This window comes from Sus scrofa, chromosome 1 (assembly GCF_054392235.1).
Source record: "Sus scrofa isolate SSC_HxYL_T2T_F1_AM1 chromosome 1, Sscrofa_HxYL_maternal_Yorkshire_Landrace_v2.0, whole genome shotgun sequence".
In the NCBI taxonomy this organism is placed as follows: Eukaryota; Metazoa; Chordata; class Mammalia; order Artiodactyla; family Suidae; genus Sus; species Sus scrofa.
In genome coordinates this window covers 112,999,599-113,018,765 of record NC_139383.1, presented here as the reverse complement: position 1 = coordinate 113,018,765, position 19,167 = coordinate 112,999,599, and the positions used below count along the sequence as shown (strand labels likewise).

Genomic DNA, 19,167 nt, shown 5'->3' with positions numbered 1-19,167 from the left:
GCTACAGCTCAGATTCGAACCCTAGCTTGGTAACTTCCAGTGTGGCCCTAAAAAGCATAAAAAAAAAACCCCAACAAACTCAAGTATTTTGTTACTATTTCTTTAATGTTAATTCTTTGGTGTTTAACAGTGAAGCAGATGTGCTTTTATCCTTTCCTCCTTTGGCTTGTGTCAATTTTAAATAGCTGATCCCAGAGGAATATAAAAATATCAGTTGTTTTAGGTTACATAAGGTTTGCTCAGCACATCTAGAAATTTTCCTTTGACTCATACATGTTTCTGATTGCAGGAGTTGGTCCAGGGAGTAATGATGAGACCCTTTTATCTGCTGTTGCCAGTGCTTTGCACACAAGCTCCGCACCAATCACAGGGCAAGTCTCTGCTGCTGTGGAAAAGAACCCCGCTGTTTGGCTTAACACATCTCAACCCCTTTGCAAGGCTTTCATTGTCACAGATGAAGACATTAGGTAAGGCAGCTTAATGTGACTTCAAAACTTTTCTTTTATACTTGATTCATTTTTTACTGCCTCTTAGGTCCAGTGGCACATCTAGTAAGTGAGGAGCCAATCAGAAAGTTATATGTATATGTATATATTTTTTTGCAGAGATTTTGTGAAACTAATGTAAGGTAATATAGGACATTTAAAACAAATGCATGTGTGAAAAAGGTAGCAGTTGCTGTGTATAATGCATATCATCATGATTATGTCTAAAGGACAGCTCAGTTGTACTCTCTCTCCACATCATTTTTGCAGTGTCTTATGCAATTTGGGGTTCTGCCTTTCTGCTCTGAAGAACCACTTTCATTCAGTTATACCTTTTGTGATTGCTTACTGCATTGGTTTGTCTGCAAACCAATCTCTTTAAAGCAGATCGTAGCCATGCTACTTTAAGTTCAGTTGTGTTTTCAAAGTTTAATTTGCTTGTCTTGATTATGTTTACCTCACATAAACTCTTTTAGATATTTATTTATCTCTACTTTTCCTTGTTTCAAATAAAGATTTAAGGTGGCTCCAAAAAGGCATGTGGGTGCACACACCCACTTACCCCCAACACACACATACATCCTGTGAAGCCAAATGAGAAACAAATGAGAAGATGAAGCAAAAGCAAATAAACAAATCCAAGGAGGGTTCCCATTGTGCAGTGAAATGAATCTGACTAGTATCCATGAGGATGCAGGTTTGATCCTTGGCCTCGCTCTGTGGGTCAGGGATCTGGCATTGCCGTGAGCTGTGATGTAGGTCACAGACATGGCTAGGATCCTGCATTGCTGTGGCTGTGGTGTAGGCTGGCATCTGCATCTCTGATTTGACCCCCAGCCTGGGAACTTCCATATGCTACAGGTGTGGCCCTAAAAAAAAAAAAAGCCAGGAATGAGGAGCAGACAGCCTGCATCTGTTAACATCCTTTACTCTTTCTAAAGCTGGGCCAGAAATTAGATTTTTAGCAGCAAATTATGAAAGGAAACACATAGCTCAGATCGATAATGCCCAGGAAGTATAAGCAAACCATTGCTCAAGAGAATATTCCAGGTATTGAAACCACAACTAGATTCTTATATGGAATTTATGGACTTCAGTATTGTTACTTTACAGTAATTTTGTAGTACACTGTATTTTCTATAAAAATAGGAAAGTGTGTATATACTTCACTCTATCTTCTGAATGTAAACTAGGTTTTACTGGAGTCTTATTCTAAGACAAAACCAGCAGATGGCACTTTCGAATTAAAAATATGTATTATATCCGTATTTGTTTCTAAATCCATGAAAGTTGGCATGGGAATGTTTTTAAATGCATGAATCTAACTAGGTTTATAATTGGAAAGCCTTTCCTGGGTTTTAAAGTAAATATGTAGAATGGTTTGCAAATATGTGGAATGGTTCAAAGTTGCATTCAGATGCCTTGATCAGATGTTTTGATTACATAGAATTTATGATCAGTGATATTATTATTTTTTGGTCTTTTTGTCTTTTTAGAGCTGCACCCTTGGCATATGGAGGTTCTGAGGCCAGGCGTTGAATTGGAGCTGTGGCCGATGGCCTACTCCACAGCCACAGCAACTCGGGATCATAGCTCAGGGCTCACAGGATCCTTAACCCACCACCGAGTAAGGCCAGGGATTGAACCTGCATCCTCATGGATACTAGTCAGGTTTGCTAACTGCTGAGCCACAATGGGAACTCCAAGATCGTGTTATTTTTATTTATTTATTTATTTATTTTTGTCTTTTTGCCATTTTATTGGGCCGATCTTGCGGCATATGGAGTTCCCAGGCTAGGGGGCAAATCGGAGCTGTAGCCACTGGCCTACACCAGAGCCACAGCAACTCGGGATCCGAGCCGTGTCTGCAACCTACACCACAGCTCATGGCAACACCGGATCATTAACCCACTGAGCAAGGGCGGGGATTGAACCCGCAACCTCATGGTTCCTAGTTGGATTCGTTAACCACTGCGCCACGATGGGAACTCCGATCGTGTTATTTTTAAAGAAAAACAAAATATAGAATCAGGGTGAGGGATCAGCGTGCTTTTTGGACTGTTCTTACCCTTGAAGAAGGAAATTACTTGGGAGACAACTTCCTATCTGTCTTGGAATGAGGACCCAGTTAGTCAGCAGGGATTCAGCGAGGTCATCATGGTGTTGACAGAGGTTCTCTGAGTGATGTCATGGGAATGTTGATGACTTCAACACCAGATCTTTTGATAGTGGAGGAAACTATCTCAAAGCCAGATCCGGATGCTTTCCATTTAGGGAAATCTTGTCTAACAAATTGTCCATTTGATTTAATTGTCATAACAGAAGTTATCAGGCAAACATTAGTACAGGCACAAAATAAATGACTGTAGATGAAATTTTTACCCTTTCTTCAATTGTATAGTCAATAATCTGTTCATATTAAACCTTCAACTAAGGATCTCAACATTAGCCAGATATTTTTTTGGCAATCTTGATATTATTTTCATCCGTGGGTGTATCTATTTTCTAATACTTGCTCACAAATTCTTACAAACATAGCAGCTTAAGACAATAACTGTTTATAGCTCTCAGTTCTGTAGGTCAGAAGTCTGGGCCAGGCATGACTGGATTCCTTTTCCAGGGTCTTACAAAGCTGAACTGCATTCTCTTCTGGAGATTCTGGGCTCCTCTTTCAAGCTTTTGAGGTTGTTACAGAATCCATTTCTTTGTAGGAAAGAGGCCCCTGTTTCTTGTTGGCTGTGGGATGGTTGCTGTTCTCAGCACTTAGAGGCTGCTGGCAGTTATTTGCCCCTTGGCTCCCTTCATATTCCTTCTCCTGCTTCTTTCTGGAAGGGCGCAGCCCCTTAAAAGCCTCTTCTTATGAGGTCAGGCCCTCTGTGAGAATCTCATTTGATTAACTAAAGGTCATTTGATGAGTAACTTAATCAAAGAATGATATCCCATCATGTCCATAAGTTCTGCCTGGCCTTAAGGGGAGAGAATTCTACTGGGAATGTATACAGGGGCAGGTGGGGACATCTTGGGGCCTGTGTTAGAATTCTTCCCACCACATTGGGCAAATGCTTTAATTTCAGCTTTCATGAATGTGGGAAGCAGTGCTCAAGACAAAAGAGAAGCAATGGCCAATGTCGGAGTTTAAGATATAATTCTTTAGCAGAAAGCACCATTTCTTCCATTTTGTTTGGTCTTCCTGCTGTGGTGACTTTAGGGCAGTTGTACAGATTCTCATACTCCGTTATTCGATGTAAGAGATTACCAATGAGACTGATAGGCCATTTATCATAAATCTTGGGTCACTGAGCCAGAGGCAAGACTAACTATATAAGACATAAAGTGTGTTCTTGACCCTGCTCCACTGCATGGAAATCTGTTAAATTCCAGTTTCTATTAATGTAATAGAGTCCATAGAGCTCGACTAACTCAGTGGCAGGTCCCCTCTTTTTAAAAACTCACTTGAGGAGTTCCTGTTGTGGCGGGTGCAGTGGAAACAAATCCGACTAGGAACCATGAGGTTGCAGGTTTGATCCCTGGCCTCGCTCAGTGGGTTGAGGATCCGGCATTGCCATGAGCTGTGGTGTAGGTCCCAGATGCAGCTCAGATCTGGTGTTGCTGTGGCTCTGGTGTAGGCCAGCAGCAACAGCTCTGATTATACCCCTAGCCTGGGAAACTCCATATGCTACGGTGCAGCCCTAAAAAAGGACAAAAAAAAAAAAAAAAAAAAAAGACACACACACACACAATTCACTTGAGGATTTCCTGTCATGGCTCAGTGGGTTAAGAACCCAACTAATATCGATGAGGATCCAGATTCAATCCCTGACCTCACTCAGTGTGTTAAGGATCCGGAGTTGCCATGAGCTGTTGTGTAAGTTGCAGACATGTCTCAGATCCTGTATTGCTGTGTCTGTGGCATAGGTCAGCAGCTGCAGCTCCAATTTGACCCCTAGCCTGGGAACTTCCCTATGCCACAGATTCAGTCCTAAAAAGAAAAAAAAGAAAATTAATTTAAAAAGAGGATGTCTAAAACCCTTTTATCTCTTTGTGCTATTTTTAGTGTTTAGTAAAGCTGACATCTAAAGTTTTTGTAGGTACACAATATGTTAATTTCACTACCTTAGACATAGTCTCATGAAATAAAGAGACACAGGGGCTAGGCTATAGTAAACATGAATTTACAACTGGTTGAGCACCCAAGAGGTGAGTACTCGGAGCATCTTAATGGAGTCTTGTAGAACCTTGCTCCTCCATCCTTCTGCTTTCCCAGATTTGGGGCAGTTCTACTGTTTGTCTTCCTCAATCACTAATGGAGAACATAGCTTTTTTTTTTCAGTAGAACTCTCAGTATTCCTTATTGCATCTCTTACTTGTCACGGTGCTTGTCCATCTCTCACTCTGTATCCATCCTAACCAACTCTCCTTTGATCTCAGAAGATGATTCATCCTGTTTTCTAGCCAAGGCTAACACTCCCACATGGGCCTTTACCTGTCTCCCTTTCTTGTTTTTTTTTGTTTTTTGTTTTTTCTTAAGACTTTTACTTACTGGTCTTGTGCCTTCTCTTGGGTTTCTTCAACCTTTGCCTCTGCACTGGATTCTGGATGTGAATTTCTATTTACCACCTTGGTTTGCTAGGAATCTCTGTTTTGCCATGTCAAGGAGCCATTCCCATTTTTTCTTCTGCTTTTTAAAGATAAAATATATACCAGTAGCCTCTCTTCTTGTGCTTTTCATCTCATAAAACTGTTTTTATGAGTTGGTGTTACTCTCCCTTTTGAGGTTCCTTTACAGTCCTTGAGATACAGATAAACTTGAGGCATATTCTTCACCTACTGGGTTCATCTCAATCTATTCATTCACCATCCTTGTCATACAGGATCACTGGTCTTGATTCCTTCAGCATGGCCTGCTGCCAGCAGGCCTGGGAACCCAGGAGAGAGCTCCAACTACATTTTCCCCGAATGCCAGCTAATCCCAGCTCCTCATGGCCCGCCTCCTCATCTTTCTCAGTGCCTCCTTGAACACATCTCTTTCCCTTCTCTATTTTCCTTATTACTTCCCTGCCCTTAAGTTCTAATCATCCTTTGTAAGAATAACCCTCAATCTCCACATACCTGACGTGTTAGTTGAAGAAAAGTTCACCGACATAATTCAACTCTCGCTGCAGCTCTTTGTGAGATGAGGGCTACCTGCCTGTCTGAACATCCCCCATCCCCAGTGTGACTTGGTTTGGTGAGTGTAGAAGCAATTTTTGCAAAGCCTAAGAAGAAGGAAATGTCTGTTTCTCAGGAATTTTCATGATAGCTTCATCCTTCCAATATTTGCCACATTATTGGGTCTTTTCACTCTGTTTTTCAAAAGGAAACAGGAAGAGCGAGTACAACAAGTGCGTAAGAAGTTGGAAGAAGCGCTGATGGCAGACATCTTGTCCCGAGCTGCTGACACGGAGGAGATGGACATTGAGATGGACAGTGGAGATGAAGCCTAAGATTAGCATCAGGTAAAGCAACACCAGAGAGACGGGGAACTTCAGGTCTTTTATTTCCTTGCTTTTGCCCTTGGAGCCTACTTCAGCAGTGGCTAAGAAGCCTTTTCCTCTGCTTGTCTTGCGCACCTGCTGTTGTTTGTCCCCTCTGCATTTAAGGACCATAGGAATAGTGCATCCTTTTGTTTTCATTATGCGAAGACATTCACACCCCTGCAGTCACTTGCAAGGGATCTGGCCTCCTTTATTAACACCAGGTGGCAAGCTTCCAAGGTATCACTGGAGAAAAGCAGGGGAAGAAGGAAAGGACCCTGCCGGGGAGGGAGGAACGGCTGCAGGAGACAAAGGCGGCCGTCACCTCCACCACACTTGCTTCTGGGGTGTGTTTTCCCCTCTGTAAAATTATGGGCACAAAGTAGGCAAAAACTCTTCCTTTCCCTAGCTTCTCTCTAGCATAGATTGATGCAGGGAGAGCGAGAAGGACATTTTAAAGTATAATAAGTAATTTACCTTAAAAAATACAAGTCGTGATCCTGTCCTGAGCTTATGTATGAGTTTCACAGGCTCTGATCCATCAGGTGCCTGTTGTCTTTAGATAGTTACTTGCCAATCCTCAAGGGTTTATGTGGCGTCTTGCTTCCCGCCTTATCTCCTGCTTTATTTGAGACCATGTCTTTCTGCCACGCCAAGCCAATTATTTATTTGTGTTCTTTGAGGCCAAAACAGAGTGGGGGTGGTGTTGGGAGGGAAAGAGAAAAGATGAACTGAGGGGGAGAGTGAGCAGGGTATGAGAGTTCTTACCCTGGGTGTTCCTGGACCCTTCCCCTCATCCCCTCTCTTGGTCTGGGGACTCGCACCTCTTTCTGAGGGTCAGTCTTCCATCCAGTGCTGGGTCCCAGGGACGAAGTGAACACAACCACACTGTCTGTGTGCTCACAGAACTTACTGTTCAGTTGTGTGAAACAAATGCTCGAATAACTGTATAAGCATTACGTTCTGTGCCGTAAAGGAAAAATGAAGGTGCGAGAGAGTTGGCGGCAGGGGAGCTAACATGACCTGAGGGCCAACACGATCGCCCTGGGGCAGTGGCATCTACAGGGAACCTGGAAGGCGAGTAGGAGTGAGCGGGAGAAGGTTGGGTGAACCGTGTTCTCATCAGAAGAAGTAGCAGGGAGAACTCACTTCCTTTAAGGAACAAAGAAAAGATGACCTTGGTTGGAATGTACGAAGTCTGGGGAGGGTTAGCATGCTCTGAGATGAACCGAATCACGCTGAGCCCTGTGGATTATTGTTAAGAATTTGGGGAGTTCCCCTCGTGGCCCAGTGGTTAACGATCTGACCAGGAACCATGAGGTTGCGGGTTTGATCCCTGGCCTTGCTCAGTGGGTTAAGGATCCAATATCATCCCTAGCTGTGGTGTAGGTTGCAGACGCAGCTCGGATCCTGTGTTGCTGTGGCTCTGGCATAGGCCGGCAGCTATAGCTCCGATTCGACCCCTAGCCTGGGAACCTCCATATGCCGCAGGAGCAGCCCTAGAAAAGAGAAAAAAAAAAAAAAAGAATTTGGAGCTTTATCATTAAAACCGCTGGGAATCCACTGAAGGCTGTGTAATGTGATTAGATGTGCTTATTTACAAGATCCCTATGGCTGCTGCAGGACAAAAGGCTTAGAGTGGGGAAAGCTTGGAAGCAGGGAGACCAGTTAGGAGGCTGCTGTGGCCCAGCCCAAGTTGACGGTGGCTTCACGAGGGTCTTGGTTGTGGGTGTGGAGGAAAAGAGGACAAGGCCTCTTTGAGGTGTCTTGAAGCTAGAATCTACTCGGCCAGGTGACTGACTGAGAGTGGGGAGAATGACTCCAGGTTTTTGACTTGAGCCACTGGGCTGATGGAGGGGGTCCTGTTTGGTACAGAAACAGAATCTGAGGGTATTGGGTGCCAGGAGGAACAAGTTCATTGTTAACACTATCTTTCCTTCCCATCAGTGCTTTTGTCTTAATTCAGGGAGTGGCCCAGGCCACAGTGACACAGCAATCTGACATTTACATAGTGACAGCAACTATATCTGGTCACACAGTTTCCTGACCACTCAGAACCATTTAAATCCAGTTCAGTACTATTTTAAGTATTTTTGTTTAGTTTTGTTTTGTTTTGCATACTGAGGACGGGAACTTGCCGTGTTGACACTGAATCTTGCTTCCCACTCCAACAAGGATGTGTTTTGTGGACTTTGAGGAGCATACTTAGTATGTATAAAGCCTCCGAGAGGGAAGTCTGAAGTGTGTTCCTTTTGTCTGGAGACATGAGTGCAGTGTGGGAATGAATCTGAATCATGGTGCCTGGGCTACTTCGGAACCGACTTTCCTAAGCTCCCCTCTTCTCCAGAGCTTTTTAGCTTTCTGATGTTTTTCAGACTTTTTTCCTGAAAACATTTAGGGTAATCAAGGGTCATTAGTTGAGGTTTTACCAGGCCCTTGCTTACTTCGCACACTGTCTTGCAGGCTGACCTCAGGGCGGCACCTCATCCACCTGAGCAAGCATGCATTTGAGGGAATGGGCTCCTGACTCACATAAAAGCTGCCATTGCGTGCTACCTGGCACAAGTGTGGTGAATGTAGGAAAACACTAATTAATGTTGAGTGATTAAAGCTTTAATATGTACTTTTAAAAGTAGCCATCATTTTGGCCTGTTGCACAGGGAGAGATTTGTATGATGTATATCGTATTCTAAACTTGAGAATGACCTTATTAGACCAGGCCATTAAACTTGTAGGTTATGGAAGATTTAGAAGTGCTTCTTAGTTATCAAAACTAAATTTACCTAAATCACTAATTTAGCCACACCCACATACACCTAAAGTGTTTAGTAAACCAGAACCTGCCACATGACTTAAATAAATGTTCATAATAACCTGTGGAGTAGATAGGATTCAGCTTGACCAAAGGTAGGACATGGCCAAGTTCACTTGGCTGGTAGGAAATGGAACCTGTAACATGCAGTTCCATTTAGGTCTGTCCACCTCATGGCTGCTCTTTCTGCTGGTCCTTATTAGTAAGGTGGACCTTTATTTCTTATATGTGTGTGTGTGTATGTATATAAAAATACACACACACACTCCCCCCCAATATCAGGTTGAGGTTTACTGTGTTACTTAAGAATTTAGACTCAAGAGGAGCACCCAGGTAATCAAACATTTTAAGAGTGATTGCAAGAAGATAACCATTAAAACAAAGGTGTTACAATAATTAGCTGCAAATGAGATATAGTATCAAATACATGAAAAGTTGAATTTGCAATTGCACAGTACCATTTTACCCAAGTTAAGCAATAATAAGGCCTCAGTGCATTTCTATCATCTCTAAATTATCTGAAGTAAAATAAATGATTGTGAAATACAATAAATCATTGTTAGAGGAAATTTTCCTCAATTTTGTGAAGATATGTATTATAGATAGAAATTATTTTCATAAGCATATAAAAGGTTACATATGGTTCCTATGAGAATGAAGTGAATATTAAAGGTTATTCTTGAAATAAAATACTTGAAACAATGAGAGGAGAGGCAAAGCACTTTTTATGTGCAAAGTGCTATAACTAGATGCTATCAAGGCTTTAAAAATCCTCTTCTAAGTGAAATTTGGCCTCTAACTGCTTTTCCAAGTTTTGCTGACCTCGCCTGAGAAATCACTGAATTACTTAAGTTTGTTTGTTTTTTTCTTACAGGTAACTTTCGACCGACTTTCCCCAAGAGCAAATTCCTAGAATTGAACAAAAACGTTTCCACTGGGTTTTGCCTGTTTGAAAATACGTACCTGAGCACATAGAGCTTTTTAATAGCACTAACCAATGCCTTTTTAGATGTATTTTTGATGTATATATCTATTATTCAAAAATGATGTTTATTTTGAGTCCCAGGACTTAAAATTAGTCTTTTGTAATATCAAGCAGGACCCTTAAGATGAAGCTGAGCTTTTGATGCCAGGTGCAATCTACTGGAAATGTAGCACTTAAAAAGGAATATTTGTTTCCCCCACAGTTTTAATATGAACGGATCAGGAATACCAAATAAATTTCCCAATGAAAGATTATTGTGACTTCACTGTATATAAACAGATTTTTATACTTTATTGAAAGAGGACACCTGTACATTCTTCCATCATCACTGTAAAGACAAATAAATGATTATATTCACATACCGATTGGAATTCTTTCTGTTAAAGAGCACACACAATAAGTAGCCCCTCCTTAGGATTCCCTGATTCACATTCAGCTGTGATCCCTGGGTCTGATGTTTGAAATGGAGGTGGTAGGAAATGGCTCATACATTTGCAGTATGCCTCTGGATATCATGAGAATTGTGCTGCTTTCACCAGAATTCTAAGTTGTCATGAGCATGAGCGACTTTTTTTCCCCTTGCCTATAACGAGCACTACTGTTATTTCTAGAAAAATAAGGCATTTCTTCCCCCGGGGCATGAGTTAGGTACATAAGTGCCCTTCAGATGTTACTGGAAATCGATGTCTGTTTTTTCTAGAACACTTTACTTTTTCCAGTGTCCACTAGCTTACAGAGTTAACAGGTGTATGTCAGACCCTTTGCTACAGAGAGGCAGCTTTCTATGCAGAGTTGCTTAATGAACCAAATTGTAATATTTTGCTAATAATTGGTACCTGGCCTCCAAAGTATTAGCATTTTTTTTTCTGATGAAATTCATATGCGTTAACTTCATTAAATTCCTTGATATTTAATTACTGAAACTGGCATAACATTAATAAATGAGTTTTACAAATTCAAAACATAAGTTAATCTGATACCAAGGAAAGGAAGGAGTGGTTATAATCAAATTTAAGTACATTTTGAGAGATAGAACAAAAATAGTACCTTTCTATAGGAAAGGTTTCTGTACTTCTTAACTCTTAAGTTCTTTTAAACTTAGACCCCAAAATGATATGTTCAAGGATGTGAGCATTTCCATATAAATGTCACCTGTATGTTTTTCCATCACTACCTCCAGCACCCTTCCAGTTCCCGAGAAAGGACAAGAAGAGAAAATAGTGAAAGCAATACACCTGGCTAGGTTTGAGTTCCCGTCTATCTGGACCTCATGCCAAACTACGTAAATCACACCTTCTTGGAATTCCTGATGTACTTTCAACTTTGATCTCTGGCCCTTAGGCCACAAGTTTCCTCAGAGCCAGTCCCGCTGGCAAATAAGCAGAGATGCTTGCAGACCCTGGGGAGACAAGTGAAGGAGGGTGCCTGCTCTTGGCCCTTCCAACTGTCCCAACTGGGGTGGCCATGGGACATTAGGACTGATTTCTTGCTAAGAGCTTTTGTGACTAGATAGAATGATGCCTGAAGGCTTTTCTTAGACCCCTCCAAGTCCATGAGTCTTCATTTGTAATCAAGCTTGGGGTACCTTCACCTCAGCAATCAGATATATGTTCTTTTCACAAAGCAATCCAACCAAGATCCACATGCTTTTAAAAAACAACTTTTGTAAAAGGAAAAACACAGTGTACATGCATACAGAGCTTTGATTTTTGTTCTTATGTACTTTGCTCAGGTAGAGAACAAGATGTGAAAGCCATTACATGGTGTCCAGCTGGGAACCATCCTGTAAGTCAAGATGTTCCCAGTATACCCACAGGACATGTCCAGAAATACATGCATCATCTCATCCCCCACACCCACCAGCATCTTGCATCCCCTCACTTGGGTAAAAGCAAATCACCTGATCCAGATGCCCAGGGTGGAAGCCCAAGAGTGACTCCAGATGCCACTCTTCCCCTGGCATCCAACATCCCATCAGTCCTGTTAGAGTCATTGTCCAGGTTTCTCACATCTACATCTTTATTCCCACAACCCCTGCCTTTATGCAACCTCTTTTCCTCTCCTCTAGGCTTTCAGTGGCTTCTTTTTTCCCCCACCTATCCACTTTCCCTTCTCCTTCCTCTCCATTCTTCCTTTTCCTCCTCCACATAGCAGAATGGTCCTTGAAGCAAATGTTACTGTATAATTTCCCTGCTCAAAATTCCTCACGTCTCTGTGTATGCAGTTTTGAATCGTGCTTAAGAGCCGAGCGCTTTGAAGTGCAGAGTCTGTGTTTGAACCTTGGTTTTGCCATGCGTGTGACTTGTCAGGTTAATGTCTTTGAGCCTGTTCCTCCTCAGTGAAATAGGAATAGGAATATCTACCTCATAGAGTCGTGAGGACTGAACAAGATCCCATTTGTAAAGTGTTAGCACAGTGCCTGGCACATAGCGAGGGCTCCCATTGGAGCCGTCTCATTATCTCTGCAGGTGTCCTTTTATGTCATTTCCAAGAGGCATTTGCTGAAAACCCTCACTACCCTCCACTTTATAAATAACCACAATACTTTATTTTCTGCCTTGGCACTCTGTTTATTTCCTTTGTAGCCACCTTCTAAATCTGTATTTTATTTATTTGTTGACTTTTTGTCTGTCTTTTATCTACTAGAATGTAAGCTCCGTGAGGGCAAGGATGTATCTGTCTTGTTCCCTATTATAACCCCAGCGCTTAGCCTAGTGCCTGGCACATAGTAAGCACTCGAGAAATGTTTGTTGAATAAATGGACGAATGATCAAAAGACTCTTCACGATCTGATACCTGCCTACTTGTCTAGCTCATCCTGTCACTGTTCCCACTGCATCTTTGGCTCAAGAAAAACCACATCACCTGCTCCTTCGAAGGGCCCTTTGGGCCTCTGTCTTTGCGCCTGTCGTCCCCTTTGCCTGCCTGTCTACGTGGTGAATTCCTGAGCACTGGTCACATCGCGGCTCAATGGCTACCTCCTCTGTGAAGCTGTCCCTGATTTCTCCAGGCAGACGTTCTTTTTCCCGCCACCTTCCAAATTCCCACTGCACTTTGTAAATACCTCCACGGAAGCACTTTACTGTATTGTATTGTAAATTTGTTCGCATGTCTGTTTCTACTTTTAGACTGTAAACACCATGAAAGCAGAGATTGCATCTTTTCATCCTAGTATCCCCAGAGCCTAGCATAGTGCCTGGCGCATAACAGTTTGTCAAGAAATACTTGTTGAATGATTTTGTGACCGAACGGAGTGTCTTGCAGTTGGAAAAGTGTTGAGAGACACGTATGTATTATCATGGAAAGGAATGCCCCTGGCAGTTTCCAGGGTAGCTTTTTGTGCTAGAGAGGAGATCTAGAAAGCATTATGTACTCTTTTTGCATATCAGATGACTTGTTTGAATTTCTGAAATAAGTTGAATAACATAGATCTTCTTAAATGGTTGCGAAAGATACCCAAAAGCTTTGTGATCCCTCAAACGCTACAAAGTCCAAAATAAATATTTGCACTATTAGTATTTCCATAGTAAATGCTATGCGAAAGTGTACAGCAATAAATTTTGAAGCTTTAAAAATGTTCGTGTAAGTCATCTTCAATGACTTCATCTGTGGAGGACATTCTGGGCCTGTGTTGCTTGGACACAGAGGCTTCAGACTGGGGTGAGGGCCCAAAACTTTGAAACTTGTCCAGTGACCCTACTTTCATTTGTTGCTGAGACACTTGATTGGTTGTACTGCCAGTGTGTCTAGTGAACAGAGAGGGCTGCAGGTTCTCCACAGAATCAGGTGGACTCCACATTGGACCTTGTGAGGCTATAGCCTCCAGTCTCCACTAGGACCGCCATAGCTCTCTCTCCTGCCCACCTTAACTGTGTGGGTGCATATGTGACCCCTATACAAAATCAACTCAGTTGCTTCTACCAGGTCCATGGATGGGGTCATCCCCTCACTCACTCAGGACAGGATTAGCTGTGGTATTGCAGTTCAGAGCCATGGGCTAGCAAACCAGCATGTCTCAAAGGATCTGGGGTGGACTTTAGATTTCCAAGTTGCATACTCATTTCTTCAGCACGGCACACCTAAGTTACAGTGTCATTTGGCTTTTGGGTTTGTTTTTTTTTTGTTGTTGTTGTTGTTTTGTCTTTTTACCATTTCTTGGGCTGCTCCCGTGGCATATGGAGGTTCCCAGGCTAGGGGTCTAATCAGAGCTGTAGCCACCAGCCTACACCAGAGCCACAGCAACGCTAGATCTGAGCCACGTCTGCAACCTATACCACAGCTCATAGCAACACCACATCCTTAACCGACTGAGCAAGGCCAGGGATCGAATCCGCAACTTCATGGTTCCTAGTCAGATTCGTTAACCACTGAGCCACGACGGGAGCTCCTGGCTTTTGTTTTTATAGCAGGAGGGGGCATGCTTTTATTTCCTCTCATTTATAGAACTTTTTATAACACACAGAACATGTTTACTTACGTTAACGTCATGTTTGAATTTTAAGCCGCAGAGAAGCCATATCATATTCACATGCTGTCATCCCCATTTAAGAGTTGAGAAGTCTAAGAAGCAGACAAATTATTCACTCAAGCCAGCGAGGTGCAGGGAGGGGCATTTGAATGCAGACGTCATCTGTTTCTGGAACACAGTGCAACCTTGTAACACTCTTCCCCACTCACATCCAAAGCTGATTTTCTCTCTGTGACAGAGAACAAAACAGTCTGGTTTATCAAATATAGTGCAACTGTGGCCTGAAAGCAGAGTGACTCTTTGTGGGAAACTTGGTTCTTTTCAGTCTGTATAGTCAGAGCTTTTCTGTTGAACTCTTCTGCTGAGAAAGCCTTACTTGGATTATTTATCTTTCATAAGAGGGGGGAAGAAGTGCAGCTTCTCAGTCAGAGAATGCTGTTGGTTATTTTTATTTAAGGGGGCTAGCATTTTCTTTCTGCTGTAGTACTTTCAACATTTTGCTTCATGAGCTTGATACTGTGATAAGTCTGGCATCAAGATGCAGCTGGAACAGAGGGCCTGGGGACGGGGCTGCAAAGTGGGGTGTGTGCATCTAGTGCTTTTGTAAAAGCATCTCCTGGGGGTGGAAATTTTACCAGCCCAAACTTGGGTCCCCCTGGTCCACACGCAGTAAAGCCAACCTTCTGACCCCAGGTTGTGGTGAAGCAAAGTGCAGCATTTATTCCAGTGCTAGTGCTCAAAACACTGGGACACCCTGATGGGTTTCAGCAAGGCAGTTTTTGTTTGTTTGTTTGTTTGTTTGTTTTCTAAATAAATTGTATTGGAGTATAGTTGACTTACAAAATTTTGTTAGTTTCAGGTGTTTAAAGGTGTCATCTACTCATGCACAATTCTCTGCTTGGCTGATGGTGAGGTAACAGTGGTGTCACAGGGGTCCACATTATCAATCCTTAGGCACAAGAAGTTCTGGGGGCTACTGCTTATGATCATCAAGTCATTAATTTCTTTCATTTGGTGGTGTTTTTAGCATTTGATAGACCCCCAAAAGTATTCATCAGATTTTATTATCTTGATACTTCAGAGGGGAGCTACAGCAGAGAATATGGGGGAGGGCTCTGTCCTGGGGAGACCCCACAGGGTCCTTCTTGGTGATAGGAAAATATCTGACTTTTTTTTTTTTCTCTTTTATGGCCTCACTGGTGGCATATGGAGGTTCCCAGGCTAGGGGTCGAAGGGGAACTGCAGCTGCCGGCCTACGCCACAGCCACAGCAACTAGGGATCCAAGCCATCTGTGACCTACACCACAGCTTACAGCAACGCCAGATCCTTAACCCCCTGAGCGAGGCCAGGGATTGAACCCACATCTTCATGGATATTAGTTGGGTTCGTTTCTGCTGCACCATAACAGGAACTCCCTGACCTTTTAATATTTGTTTTATCTCATCTTTTTGAGATTTTACTTTTTCAGAGTTAAGCACATAATTTATCAGCAGAGTAGTACATGTGTATAATTTATAAGTAAATATCCATAAATTAGGGACATATGATTGCGGTGTTTTGTTTTGTTTTGTTTTCCTTTTGTTGTTTTCGTTTTAGAGCTCCACCTGCAACATATGGAAGTTCCCAGGCTAGGGGTTGAATTGAAGCTGCAGCTGCTGGCCTACGCCACAACCACAGAAATGCCAGATTGGCATCCTCACAGAGACTGTTAGGTTCTTACCCTGCTGAACCTCAACAAGAACTCATATGCTTTTGTTTTTGAAAGAGTTTATTATTAAGAGTTTGGAGACTGCTACTCCAGTGCAGTATTCCTCATCCAGGTTTCATATAACCCAGAGTCAAGGAGCCCACCAAGATCTTGCCGTCATGTGCCAAGTTCTGTGATGACATGCCTTTCTCCTGGCATGGTATCCACAGCATCCATAAAATTCTCAGACGGGACTATAGATCACAGTGCCTCATAGGTACATGGTCTGCATTTCATAAATGATAGCAACCCCTTCCCTCAGAAAACACCCTGGTGATTTTGGGGGGATTGACATCTGCTTTTGGGGGCGTTGTCCTGGATTTTGCTGACTGGACAGATACCTCTTGGACCAAGTTGGGAGCTGTGTGTGTAGAGGGGAGACTGGTAGCCAGTGGCCAGAGTGCCTTTTGATCACAGCACCATTTATACTGAAGGCCTTGTCCCCAACAATAGCTAGTTGTATGAAAATAGAAACATTTGGAAACTTAAGGGAAAAGATACAAATAGTAACATAGTAGAATGTGCTATTTATGATGGGAATGAAAGCCTTCCTTGAAAAGCTTTCTCTCATCTGTCTCCCCCAAAACATAGAGTTGCTTAGTATAACATTGTAAATGAGAAAACCACAAGCTCACAGCTATGACTATTATTTTTAAAAAGGATTGTGGCTCTTTGGAGCAAGTCAGATTTTAGTTTATCAGAAGCTGCTGTGAGGAGGGGGTGGATTAGTCACCTAACTGAAAACGCTTAGCACTTGGGGGGAAATGCAGTATTACTCAGTGAGTCAGAAACACACTCAACTTTCCTGGAAATTTTCATTCATTCAGGAAATAGTTGTCTTTGTTCTTCTGATTTTTTTTTTTTTTTTTTTGCTTTTTAGGGCCACACCCTCAGCATACAGTTGTTCACCGGTCAGGGGTCAATTGGAACTACAGCTGCCAGTCTACACCACAGCCACAGCCACTTGGGATCCGAGCCACGTCTGCGACCTAGACCACAACTCACAGCAACGCCCTATCCTTAACCCACTGAGTGAGGCCAGGGATCGAACCCGCATCCTCATGGATCCTAGTCAGGTTTGATAACTGCTGAGCCATGAAGGGAGCTCCTGATTTTTTTTTTTTTTAATGAAACCCGATAGCCTCCATTACCATATCCTTAAAGACTAATAGAGAAGCAAGAGGAAATGTGGGTGAGAGTTAAAAAATGGAGACAACTTGAACCACTCAAGGAGATTTCTACTGAGTCCAGAGATAGGTATCTCAGAGGACAATTTGGGGAAGAAATAATTGTGACAAGGAAGAAATGTACAGTCTTACAAACACGTCCACTTACTACTTGTTTATTATTTATTTATTTGGCTGTGCCCATAGCATGAAGAAATTGCTGGGCCAGAGGGCCAGGGATAAAAACCTGTGCCATAAAGCAACCTGAGCCACAGCTGTGACAATGTTGGATCCTTAACCCGCTGAGTCACCAGGAAACTCCTTAGTACTCATTTTTTAAGTCAGATGTCTATAACAAACTTGGCTTATATGCTCAGATAAAAAGGGGAACTTCTTATCTTTTTTATTTGCTTATTTAACCATCTGATGTGTGGCAGGCACAGAAGGTTAGCCATTGGCAGATGTACTCAGGCCACCCTTATGCTCTGAATGAAGATCTGATGCCTAGGCCTTCTGTAGCCATTGTGTGACCTTGAAGGGACAACATGAAGATGGGAAGTCAACCCTGTAGGGATGGTGGATTGGAAGGCCAGCAAGAGTCCAGCTTCTCATGACATTGCATTCTTGGACCTGCCCTGATAATACCCCACTGGGCTGCTTGTTAAATCACCAATAACAACATACAGTGAATACATATCTTTATCGTTTTAAGATGTTGCTAATTGGTACAAACCTGAACTTGAGACTCAGCCTTTTTTTTGGTCTTTTTTAGGGCCACATCCACGACACATGGAGGTTCCCAGGCTAGGGGTCAAATCGGAGCTGTAGCTGCCAGCCTATGCCACAGCCACAGCAACGCTGGATCCGAGCCATGTCTGTGACCTACACTGCAGCTCACGGCAGAGCCAGATCCTTAACCCACTGAGTGAGGGCAAGGATCGAACCCTCAACCTCATGGTTCCTAGTCGGATTCGTTGCCACTGTGCCACAACAGGAACGCCGAGACAGCTTTGAACAGTGGTATTCAATTAGTCACTGGAAACCCTGTCGAGTTTTCTTTCTTTCTTTTTTTTTTTTTTCTTTTTACAGCCGCAACTGTGGCATATGGAAGTTTCCCGGCTAGAGGTTGAATCTGAGCTGCAATTGCATGCCTACACCACAGCCATAGCAATGCCAGATCCAAGCCACAGGCTGCATCTGCAACCTAAGCTGCAGGTTGCAGCAACACAGGATCCTTAACCCCCTGAGCGAGGCCACGGATGGAACCCGCATCCTCATGGACACTATGTCGGGTTCTTAACCAGCTGAACTACAATGGGAACTCTGAGTTTTCTTTCTTATTCTCCTGGTTTCACATGTTGTCACTCATCTGAAGGCTTTTGCTAACCCCTGCACAGATTCCTAAAGTGATTTCTATCTGCTTTCCATGCCAGTTTTTCCAGCTCCATTCCATGCTGCATATTGCTGCCAGATCTTTCTCATATACCTCTTAAATGACTTGATGTTCTCTGTCACTTTAACAGTGGGCTGCTTTCTTTCTGGACAAGGTCTGAATTCCTCAAATGACATCTGTCCCTTGGTCTACACACCTGACCTGTGGATACTTCCAACTAAAACTTTTAATCAGTTCAGACATTGTATATTAGTTTGCTATTGCCAGGGTAACAAATTACTGCAATTTTAGTAACTTAAAACAGCATCCCTAAAATTCATGCTGTGGCACAAAGGGATTGGTGGCGTCTCTGCAGCCCCAGGATGTAGGTTCAATCCCCACCCAGCAGAGTGGGTTAAGGGTCTGGCATTGCCACAGTTGTGGTGTAGGTCCAAACTGCGGCTGGGATCTGACCCCTTGCCCGGGAACTTCCATATGCCAAAGGGGTAGCCAAAAGAGAGAAAAAACAAGACAAAATAAAATGAAAAGCAGCATCCCTTTATCTCATAGTTTCTGTGGGTCAGAAGTCCTGGCACAGTGTGACAAGCTGGTTCTCTA

At 42.9% G+C, this 19,167-nt stretch overlaps 1 protein-coding gene across 3 annotated transcripts in view; it reads left to right on the top strand.

Moving 5' to 3' along the window:
* MBD2 (methyl-CpG binding domain protein 2) overlaps positions 1–13,370 on the top strand; it is a 70,143-nt gene extending 56,773 nt beyond the window's left edge. For all 3 annotated transcript variants that reach the window (XR_014809081.1, XR_014809082.1, XM_013992857.3), the window contains 3 exons: positions 290–467; positions 5,842–5,980; positions 9,685–13,370. Coding sequence is in view for 1 of the 3 variants with exons in the window: in XM_013992857.3 (XP_013848311.3) it covers positions 290–467; positions 5,842–5,968 (305 nt within the window). In the remaining 2 variants the exon portion in view is untranslated. The remainder of the gene's footprint in view (positions 1–289; positions 468–5,841; positions 5,981–9,684) is intronic.
* The last annotated feature ends 5,797 nt before the right edge of the window (positions 13,371–19,167 follow it).